Genomic DNA, 12082 nt, shown 5'->3' on the forward strand with positions numbered 1-12082 from the left:
ACTGGAGGAAGAGGAGAGGGAAACGCAACTGCAGCACTTTGCACAGAGTTTTCCCCCAGTAACTTTTCAGTTTCTTAACTCTAAGCAAAGCCTCAAATACAATGTCAATCCTGTTGCACATGCTGAGACACCTGGAACATGCTTATTGTTCCTTACAGTTAACTCACCTGGGGAAAAAAAGCTTTGGAAGTCCATGAAAATACGTCCAAATCCCTGACTCCTTGGCTAGCATTAAAGATATTCTGAGCAACAAAGTTTAAGAAAGAAAGATATCAACAAGGAAAGGGAACAGAGGATCATCTGCAGAAGATGCGTTCACAGTGACATTTCCTGAGTTCCAGCGCCAATAGGAAATACAATTTTGCTAAAGTGAAACTGAAGCCACCTGAGTAAACCACACACCAAAGTTCTGAAAAATAAGGTTTGTCAAAAGCTCTCTGTAGATGTAGTGTGTCATGCCATTTATTAACATTAAGAGCAGATTTTGCTATTAAGGCTTAAGAGTCAGTGTAAGAAGAAAACCTTGAAACCCTTAAATGAGAACATTATTTGTTCTATTACAAGCCAGTTCTGTTTTATGACAGAAAATAATCTGTTGTTTTATAAAGACGTCAACAATGGAGACTACGTAGAAAATACAACTCTTACAAATAATAATGGCATGTATGTAAACCATCACTTTTAAAATCAAAATTTAAAAAACTTAACCCAAATAAAAAAATCATTAAAATATTTCCTCCCTATATAAATGAAAGAAGAAAAAGAAAAAGATAGAAATACAAAGAAAGATCTTAGCAAGTGTTTTCAAAAACTACTTGTAAAAAAATTCAAGAAAAGCATAAAGAAACATAAGCTTAATCTTTTATCAAAAGACAAATAACTCGTTCATCTCAAAGTTTAGGAAATCATAATCGTTCAGGATTTCCAAATTGAATTCCAAAGTATTTTGTTAAAGAACAATTAATTTGTGATAACACAGTCCTATTTTTCACAAACATTTTAATAGAAATTTATGTAATACATGTTTTGCACAGATACATCACACAATCAACCTATACTTCATTTTACCTAAAATTCAAATATAATCAATATGCAGCAAACATACCATAAATGTATTGCTCATGTAAAGACTGTGTTAAAAGGTTACTCAAGCAAGGCATTCAAATGTTAATTGAAATATATATCACTGATGACTTTAACATGAAATAATTATTAAAATTCTTGATCACTTATAGAAAAATAAAGATATTTGCTTCTTTATTTCCTTAAGTTATGTGTGGGTAGATACAGAAACATATATAGACATACATATACACCTTTATAAATAGTAATTATATAATATAAAACATGTAAAAATGAGTTTCTAGTAATGTGTCTGCAAATAAAGTTAAAACATGGAAACCAGAGCCATTATCCCCGAAATTTGGAATGCATGGTCAATAGGTCCTCTCTATTTAGGTAAAGTGAAATCTTTACAAAGCATTTAAAAAAGCCGTGCTGAAGGAAAATGATACACATATTGGATGGTCAATGTGTATGAAAATGTGTCTGTCAGTGGCTGTTCTCCCTGAGAACAGTGATGCAGATATTTAGATATAAAATGTCAATATTAAGAAGTATTTTCACATTTACTATACATGACTTTAATACTAAGAGCAGCATGACAGGCAAGTGTTACAGATCATGCAGATCTACTCAGCATTAGAGAGGACTAGCATCATTTTTCATGCTTATATCTCTCTTTAATTTCATTGTACAAAATTAAGGGTTTGTTCAGTCAGTAATATATAAAATGATGTTAAAAATTTTAGCTAATACTATGGCAACAGATTGTCAGTGAAAAAAGTTGTTTATTCTAATTATTTATAAATTCTAATTTTATATATTGTGCTTTAGTTCCTATAATTGCAGAAAACTCTCACACTACAAAAATTTACTGTAAATTTAAATTATTTATCAAGTATTAAGACTCACCAAATAGAAATTAGTTTTATTTTGAAGGTTTAAGAATATTTCAGCTAATTATATGAATATTTATCAAAATAGTAATTTATCTAAAGACTCAATTTCAGTTTGTTACAAAAGACAAATTATGTTTTCATACTATATAACTTCAAAGATTAATATGGCGCAACACAGAGATACATACACAATAATTTAACTTACTTCTTTCTTAAATCCTAGTCTAAAAATAGCTTTTCAAAGAATTAGAATATTAACACATATTAGAAACCTAGCTAAATTACTAATCTATAAAGTTCAATTCTATGATGAGTTTCTCAAGGCACATCAGACTTTACGTAAGTTAATTACTACAGTGGGGACATCTTTAGTCGCCTATGGGAAAAAAATCACTCTACTAGAAAAGCACAGCACTAAGTTGGGCTGCTAATTTTAAAGCAGAAAAAATATAACAAAATCAATACTGTACATAAATTACAGTATCCTTTTAACTGCTTATAATAATTTAAGGACAATATATTTATTCCAGTTGAATTAAATATGACTTAATATTATCAGTATTAAAAACATGCTACTACACATAAAAACAAACCCACTCACAGACTAAAGCTAGAAAATCTGAAGGATGTCAAGCCTGTGCTGCCAGACGTTATTAAGCATTTCAAGAGAATGTCTGTGAAATGCAAGAAATATTTGCTAAGTATCAATAGGTGATAAGGGACTCACAAGACAACAAATCTCCCTTCACTCTACTCCAAATCCTTAGCACTCCTAATTTTGAATATCAGCATACTTTCTTTAGGTGAACAACAATTAGACTAGATAGAAAGCGATCTGTGTAGTGCATAAGTACATTCAGACACCCTCGTTGCCTTTAAAAGAATTTAGAACACACTCATTAGCTTTCTTTGGTATATCTCTTTTCTAGTCAACATTCCTTATAATGTATATTTGCCAATTTTTTTGACAAAATATATGAAGAATTGGGTATGTTAGTTTTAGTCTTAAAAATCTCCAATTATAAAAATAAACTTATCTAAAAATGTTTTGTGATTTTTTTTTTTTTTTTTTGGATGTAGGGTTTCTTTTTGTGTAGCCCTGGATGTCCTAGACCTTGCTCTGTAGACCGGGCTGGCCTTGAATTGTAAGAGAGTTACTTGCCTCTGACTCCTGAGTGCTGGGATTAAAGGTGTGAGTCACCACTGTCTTCGATGTCATATGACAGTTTTTTAATGTCACACCCATTTCTCTTTACTTACATTTTCCAAGATGTATCAAATTTTGTTGTAACTAACTTTATTAGCAGTGGCTCTCAACCTTTGGGTTACAATTCCTTTGTGGGCCACATGTCAAATATCCTGCATATCAGATATTTATACTATGATTCATAAGTTGTAAAATTACATTTATGAAGTTGCAATGAAATAATTTATGGTTGGAGTCACCAAAGCATGAAGACCTGTATTAAAGTATCTCAGCATTAGGAAGGTTGAGAACTACTTCTTTATAGCTTTCAAATTAATAATTTATTAATTTTTATGTTTATATTGTGTATTGTCAGTGTGTCTATATGTGTAACCTCAGGTGACATCCTTTGAGGCAGGTCTGGAGATGCCCCTGCTCTGCCTTCCCGAGCTAAGCAGTTTGCTCTGGATTTTATGTGAGTGCTAGAGACTGAATTCAGGACCTCATTCAAGGAAAGACTTTACTGGCTGAACTACCCTCTCATAGAACTTCATTTTAAAACTTTAATTGACTTATTTACCTTCTAAGTTATGATAATCATTTACATTTAATCACTAGGCATACAAATACTCATACTTACTTAAATTGGCAGTTTATCTTACGTATTAATGATGTGAATAATAGTTCTATTACTTTGAATTATACTACTTTAATTTCCTCCTTTTTCTTCATATCTGCCTTAGATATTATCTCTTAAGTTAAGCCATTAAACAGCTTATCACAAAGCAACTTAATAAATTTTGCAATTATTTATCATTTTGTAACTATACTTACACTTATCTCTTCATTATACCAAGGTGTATTAACATGAAAACATACACTTTGGAATCACATCAAGTGGGGCTCTAGCACCAGTTCCACTAACACTTAAAATCTTGGAAAAATGAGAACAATACATTTAACAAGACAGTGTCACAATAAGAATGACATGACACAAACAAGGTAAGAAGCACACATATATGTCAGAAATTATTTTAAGCACAATGATTATACAGACAAAAGCACTCAACTTAGATATCAAGCAATACTGAAAGACTACTATGAGTAAATTACAGTATTTAACACTGTAGAAACAGCAAATATGAATGACAATCCTTAATTAGTCCTTACCACTAAGGAGCTTAAATCTGAAATCAATCAATCTCTCTGTCTCTCTCCCCTTCCCTCTCCCTTTCTCTCTCCTTGTCTCCTCTCTCTTTCCCTCCCCCCTCCCTCTCATACTAATACACACACACACACACACACACACACACACACACAAATAGGTTGAAGATAAATAAAGGAAACTAAATTCAATGAATAGTTGGAATGAGAGAAAGAATTAAGCCCTTTTCACTCTAAAAATGTGCAACTTAAAAAAAAAAACAAACAAACCAGGGGGAAGAACCTAATTTTCACAGTATCTACCTGCTTTCTACCACCATGACTAGTTATCAATCTCCAAGCACTGCATACCAATGCTACTTATTAGTAATGTCACAGGAACACTTAGTGAAGAAGGAAAGTTATATTTTAAAGTAATACTTTCATGACAGTGACATAACCACTCTACTGCAATATCAAGGAACTAATGATTTTCTCAGTCTGAGTTACTATCGCTAGATATAAGTCTAAAAATCGCATCTTATATCAACACAACAGTACCGTAAATCAAAACAAAGGATCCAGAGATAGACATAACACAGAAATAACTGCAAACTGTCAGCATAACAAACCCACTGTTTCTGAGTGCATAGTAACTCTAGTTTCTTAAATATTGGATGAAATTTATTTTAAATAGCATTGTGAATAAGAAAAAAAAGTGTAAGCATTTTAATTTCTTACTTCTTTGAAAGGAGTTAGGCATGTTTAGTTTCAATTTCTTACTTACTACTACTGACAGCTTTAAGAGCCTTATCCCACTTTCACTGCACTGAAGCCCTTAAGCACTCAGGCGCCTTTGAAGTAAAGGTGATATAGGGACCAGTTACCTCAGAACTGAAAAGCCTTAATTAAAGAAAGGTTTATAATGAGGATAGAGTGCAACTCTGATGCTTTTAAAAACCATCTTTCACTTACGTCAACAGGGACCAGAAGGCTCTTGCCAAGATGCTGGTTAAAAGAGAGGCACCAGGCTTCAGTGTAACCGTTCATGTTAGGAACATACTTCTTTATTGTCTCCTCATTCAGTCTCAACCACACGCCATCATCATTGTGGATCTAGGGAAGAAGAAAGCAAAGGAGCTTGCCTTCCTGTAAGCACCAGGGAGCTCTGAGGTCTGAGAATGAGCAGAGCAGGAAAAGAGGGTGGGAGTGGAGATTCTGCATCATCTGTGATAGGAGAAGATAGATGGGGGAACTTGAGGCAAGGGACATCCACGCAGCATGATCATTTTCATGGTGACACTGCGAAAGCAACTTCTCTCATGAATTAAAAGCACAAGAAAATCACACTTAGGAGAAACAATCTCCCTTCCAAGCTCTAACCAGGACTGGCCCTCTCAGCTTCCAAGATCAGACGCACTCATTAAAAAAGAAAAAGAGATTAAATATGTAAGCTGTTGCATAAGAATAGATAAAGATAGCTTAATTTCATTTTGTGGTTAAAACTGTTTTACTTTGGGGTTATATTTCTCTTATGTGTTTTCAGAATGTAAATTAAAATCTAAATGCAAGGGAAAAAATAAGATAATCTAACAGCAAAATTAGCCATTTCTCAAGAGAACATGTTTTGTATCCAGGCTACTTGGCTGCACTGTAGGGAAATATTCCTTGGATGTTCCAAGGTTAAGGCAACCCAAGAACTATGTTTCAAAACAATTATAAAATTCATTTAAACTTTGTCTATGTTTAGAAAGCTGTATTTCTAAAGGTTCTGGTTACTATGTTTAACTGGTTTTATTATGCTCAAAGTACAATTTTCCCAGTTTTTACTGAAAAAGGAGGATAAATTAAATATGAAAACTTCAGTGAACATATCCTATAAATTTTTTTTCACAAGATTTCTCAAACTCTTGGAAGCATATGCCTTGAAACACAGGTGGTAATTGGCTTTCAACTTCAACCATGTAGAAAAGCTTCTCCAGCCTCCTACCATATCTTTCTAAATGATATCTCTTTCTAATAGGTTTGTATAGATAATTATGTTTATCTAAATTTTATTATAGGCTACTGTTGTCAGAAATCATGAGTAGAATTTTAGGAAACACTATTCATAGTAATTCTATGAAACTCGAGTTAGGAGTGGGTTATTTCTTTTGGAGTTATTGACAAGTGACTTAAAGACCTCCAAACATTATTAGGCTACTGCTACTGTGACCATCCAGAAACTGACAGTAAGACCATATTGCTGAAGAGATCACACATGTGCCTCATAGAACACAGAGATATCAAAGCCCGGAAGCTTCCTCATTGGTAGCTACCTCTCATAGTGTCTGAAGGTACTATGCACACTACCAGAGGAGGAGAGGAACCACCATCTTACCCCGCTGTAGCACAACTGTCTAGACCAGGAACCTGTGACTAGATAGGTCATAGGCCCTAGGAGAGAGTGCACCACTATTACCATACTAGATGGACACAGTATTAAACTGATGCCCAATTGGCCTATAGATGCGAGCGTATCTACCCAACCTCAGCAGCTGCTTTGTCTGTTTGTGTTTTGCTTTTCTGCAGATCGTGATGATTACCCACTTCTGTTCAAGATGCAGGGAAGAGACTGCTCAGTCTGAAGTGGGCCATCTACAGCACATTCCCATTCCCTCTGCCCAAGTCTCAAAAATCATTCAGGAAGAAGATAAGGAGGGACTGTACGGGCCACGGGTGGTAGATGATGACAAGACAGTGCAGCTGACACACAAGAACTGATGGTGGTTAAGAAAGCATTAACAAGACCCTCAAGAGTTCAAGTCAGACAAAATCCTAGCATGGAGAATGGTCCCACACCCCATCTAAGAAATTATTGGCAACTGGTAGTTTCTGGAAGAGGGAGAGTCAGTTGTCCTTAAGGGTACAGCCCCTGTTAGTGGAACACTTTCTAGTGAAGACCATTAAGAGTTTAGGGCCAGCACAGTTTGGACTCAGTGGGATGAAAGAACAAAAGAAGTGCCAGAGCGATGGTTCACTGGTGAAGAGCACTGGCTGCCCTTACACAGTCCCTGAGTCTCATTTCCAGCACCTATTTGGAGACTCAGAACCATCTGCAACTACAGTCCCAGTGGATCTGAGGCTGCTCCCTGACCTCCACGGGTGCACAGACATTCATGCAGGCAAAACACCCCCCACACAAAGTGACTAAGTAATAATAAAAAGCAGAAAGAAGACACAAAGTTGGGTAGGTTGGGAAGGGGAGATGTATTTGGGAGCAGTTGCTAGAGGAAATCAATATGACTAAAATACTTTGTAAGGAAAAAACCCCAAAGGGACTGGTAATAAGTTAGATAAAGAAGTTCCAAAACTGTTTAGAACCCAATAACATTAAAACATAGTTTCCTTGTTATTATGCAAATATCAAAAAGATTTTCTGTCCAAAATAAACTACTCATACTTATTAATTACCTCATCAATAAAAGTGATAGTTCCATTGACTCTCACTATTCCAATCTGTTCACTCTGAAGGGAAGGGTGGCTCCGGATGCGGAGACCAGCACTGTCCTTGGCCACAAATTTTCGAATCTGAGAAAAGAACAGATTTGACAGTGGCAGAGAAAGCACAGACTCAATACAGTTAAAAGAAGTACAATCTCAGCATGTCCTGACAGTCCTCTGGAGCTGGTTTCCTTAAAACAGCAGTGAAGGTAGACCTCTAAGTACGTGAGAATATTTGATATCAATGATTAATATATTTATGATTACCCACTTTAAGTAATGAAGATATATAACAAAAAATAAAAGGTGATTTTTTAGAAGGTCAAAATATAAATTACATTCTCATAGTTTTTAATAGTTTATTCAAATTCCTTTAGCTAGTTTTTAGATATAAGAAAATTAATGTTTCTTTTAATGAAACAATGTTTTAACCTTGAATTCTCACATGTAATTTCAGTAGACTTTCTGTTAATAGTATACTTTTAATATAAGCATGAACAGAACACTCAAAAACAATAAAAAATATATAGAAGCCAGAAAAGCAAAATTGTACAATTTGAGAGGAATAATTCTTATGAACTGCTCTTCAGACTGATTTAGGGATACTGGAAATTAAAATACTACAATAAATCAAGTAAAATATTAGATATTTGAGAGCTACTTTGAGGCATGAAAAATTTCAGTCTCTGACCAACTCCACTTTTGCTTTGTCCTCCACTGACCTTATTTGGCTGGGGGTCTGCCTTCGGCTTGACTAGCTGAGTCCCTGGGGGGATCATCCCCTTTGGTGGATCTTTGACTTTTACTTCAAGGCCAGCATCTGTAAGAAAAGTAGTGTAATTAACATTTGACTACTCAGGTAAAAGGATGGGAAATCTAGCCCATCATAGGCTATTTTACTTTTTATTTATGTATATGGTTTTTTCCACCATGTATGTCTGGTCACCCATTCATGCCTGAGGCCTGTAGAGGACTGGATCTGCAGGTGTAGCAAGCCAGCATGTAGGTGCTCAGACAGGAGAGCAAGCGTCCTGGAAGTGCATTCGGCACTCTTAATGGCTATGCTGTCTCTCCAGCCCCACATCATAGACTGTCTTGAACAATGAAGACAAATACCTGAATTTTACATTTTTTAAAAGAGGTGATTGATACTAAGTTGGAAAAATGGAAAAAAAATTTTAAATGAGGTCTTGAGATTCCCAAAGAGCACTTTATAGCATTTCCTGAAGTGTTTAATAGGAGCACATCGAGTGATCATGAACAAACTCAAAATAATAATAATGATAATAATAATGATGATAATAATAATAATAAGGCATGGCTTTCTGACACGTGCTATGACTAGCACAGAGACAGGTGAGAACACTATTCACCTCCCACCATGGAAGCTCTGTGACTGTTGGCATGAGGCCTGGATGGCAGTGTGATAACACAGTAGGTGAGAGACACGTCCTCATGCTGGACCACTCAGTGCTCGGAGACAGGAATGACAATACTAGCTACCTCACACTATGAGAGTTAAATGACATAAAATATCTGTGCAACAATGTACATGTATTAAGTATTCAATAACATTAGCTATTATTATTATTATTATCTGCCCTTGTCTGTGGCCAAGAAAGGTCCTAGATTGAAGACAGCTTGAAAAAGAGCAGAGTTAGGACAAAAAAAAAAAAAAATAGTAGAAGTGAGTAGGAAAGTAAAAGGATGACTGCACATATATGTGTGCCCATCTCAGCTTCAATACAGAACAGTATCTGCACTCACTGCTGTATCAGATTGAAGACTCTACTGAAGCCATTCCTAACACACACTGTCACACTACTTTTCATTTTTTCAAAGCAAGGATTACAATTCATTATGGTATTTTTGTTTTTCTTTTCTTTTTTATATTGAAAATAGATTCTTCTTTCATACAATACATCCCGACCACAGTTTCCCTTCTCCAACCCTCCTAGTTTCTCTCACTTCCCCCCTCCCCCTTAGCCATTTCCCGTTTCCTCTTCAGAAAAGTGCAGACCTCCAAAAACCAAGACAACCTAACAGGACAAACAAGAGACAAAGACAAAGCCCTCATATGGGGGCTGGACAGGGCAACCCAACAGAAGGCAAAGAGTCCCAAGAGCAGGCAACAGAATCAGAGACACAGCCAACCCACCGTTAGAGTCCCACTAACCCCAAGCTAACAGCCCTAACAAACTGCTTTGCTGCTTCCCTCCCCACTCCCCATTTTGCTCTCACTTTTGAAAATAAAGGAGCCAAAGATGGCAAACAAAGGCTATGACCTCAAGTCTCTCTGCCTTTCCAGTTTGTGTGCCAGATTCCACACGCCATCTACCTAAGGAGAAGAACTCTCTCTGAGTACCTCCTCTACACTGCCTATCAGGGCTCCTCTTGTTTCCCTTGCCTTTCTCGGCCACGTGCTGCCTTCATGGTCTCCTATCTAGGTCACAGCCTACTCTTCCTCATCCTAACATTAACGCTTGTAATCTCTGTATGAGGAAAAACGGGCAATTGCTTTTTCTTCTAGAATCTGGATGACCTCAATTAGTGTAATACTTTCCAGACCCATCATTTTTCCTGCTAAATTATTAATTTCATTCTTTACAACTGAGAAAAACCCTACTGTAGAACACACATTTTCATTGCCTATCAGTGGACATCCAGACTGCTCTGTCCCCTTGCTATCTGAATGATGCTGAAAGAAACGTGAAAGGACAAGCATCTGGGTGGCAGCAGTGCTTGGAAATTCCTGCTCAAGTCTGTATTTATATCTACTTAAAATCACTTATAAGTTATTATAAGGTTGCCTATTTAATCTCAGCAACACATAAGTCTTTAATGCTTGATAAAATTATCTTTTCTACAACCAAGTTTTGCTAAGCACTAAGTAAATGTGTGCTGACCTAAAGGTTTTAGCAATGTGGTAAAATGAAAGGCATTATAATTTATATATCTGATTGAATACTTATAACTTCTAAATATCAAAATGCAAATAACCTTTTTATTTCCAATGATAACATAAGTGGTTTACAGCACAACTTCCTAAAGGGTATTCTGATGTTATGTTACTATTATAGTCACCCTTTCACAACATCCATACATGACACTTTTCATTCTACTGTTATTCTTTTACATGGAAATTATACAATGAAGCATTAACACATTATAGAAAAATCAGTATTTTTTCCAAAACTAGTGAGAAATAAAATCTTTTAGTTAGCAATGTGTGCTAAGTAGCCACTCTCTGCCAGACCCCTATCTAAACCAGATCACCTGTCAAATAGATGGCGTCTGCTCCTACCAGGTGAGGATGGTAGGTACAGGTTGCTGTGGCAGGGTGGGTGGGGGTGGGGGCGTGGCATACACAGGATAACACAGAGATAAGGAGGGAATCATACCTCACTGACACACTAGGAAAGTGGGGGAGCTCATGACAGCCCCAATGAGTGATCACATAAATCATACTCAAATAATATCTATGCAATGTCCTAATGAATTGCTCACTATGAAGGAGAAAATGAAGCCACAAAGATGTTATGAAACCTATTTATATGTATGTCACAAGGGTAAACAATACAAGGATGATTTTAATTCTAGTTCTTTGCAGCAACTTCTTACTTAACACTCTATTTACCTATTTCAATGCCATCAATGGTCACATGAACAGTGTAGAGCCCGATAGCCCCTGGAGTCCAGTTTGCACAGTAGGTCCCATCGTTATTGACACGAATAAGCATATTTTCACTGGGCCTGAATTAAAAAGTGGATAGCAAAAAGTTTACTTTTGATTATGCAGTTACCGTCATTTACCACTTCAGTGACTGTGTCTGCATCAGCACACTGCCTGCAACCTTGTAGCTGTCACGGCATGTTCCTCAGCTCACACACACCTGAGTTTCACTCTTTCCCTATAGCCCCGTTACGTCTCCTTCACACTCTAAGCTCATCATGATTTCCCTTTTCCCTTCTGTGGAAATAGAAACAACTGGTTATAATCTCCATTAATAATCAGACTGGAAAACCAATTTTCTTTCCTTCATTCTCTCTCAGGTTACAGTGGAAGGAGCAATGCGGTTCTTATCTAAAGACAGGTTTTTCCCATGGGCATGTGGTCTCCTCAGCAGCATCACTTTCTCTCACACATCACTTATTTCTTTTACTCTACCAGGCTCTTTTATCACTATAAAGCACGTTACAATTTTAAACCTGAATTCTTCCTCCTTGGCAGTCTCTTAGCAGCGTCTCAGAGCTGATAGTGCTCCTTGCTGAAACACTGTCTACTTGGTTTCTGACCTTCTCTTGGCCT

At 36.3% G+C, this 12082-nt stretch overlaps 1 protein-coding gene across 40 annotated transcripts in view; it reads right to left on the reverse strand.

The window, feature by feature from the left end:
• Positions 1-12082, reverse strand: part of Mycbp2 (MYC binding protein 2, E3 ubiquitin protein ligase) — a 233430-nt gene that overhangs the window by 63678 nt on the left and 157670 nt on the right. For 23 of the 40 annotated variants that reach the window (XM_011244896.3, XM_030247598.1, XM_017315779.2 and 20 more), the window contains 5 exons: positions 11411-11526; positions 8496-8593; positions 7744-7860; positions 5266-5406; positions 168-242 (listed from right to left, as the gene is read on the reverse strand). In XM_011244896.3, coding sequence (XP_011243198.1) covers positions 168-242; positions 5266-5406; positions 7744-7860; positions 8496-8593; positions 11411-11526 — 547 coding nt within the window. The remainder of the gene's footprint in view (positions 1-167; positions 243-5265; positions 5407-7743; positions 7861-8495; positions 8594-11410; positions 11527-12082) is intronic. The other 17 variants (XM_017315794.2, XM_017315789.2, XM_011244906.3 and 14 more) reach the window with 1 other exon arrangement.

This window comes from Mus musculus, chromosome 14 (assembly GCF_000001635.26).
Source record: "Mus musculus strain C57BL/6J chromosome 14, GRCm38.p6 C57BL/6J".
NCBI lineage: Eukaryota > Metazoa > Chordata > Mammalia > Rodentia > Muridae > Mus > Mus musculus.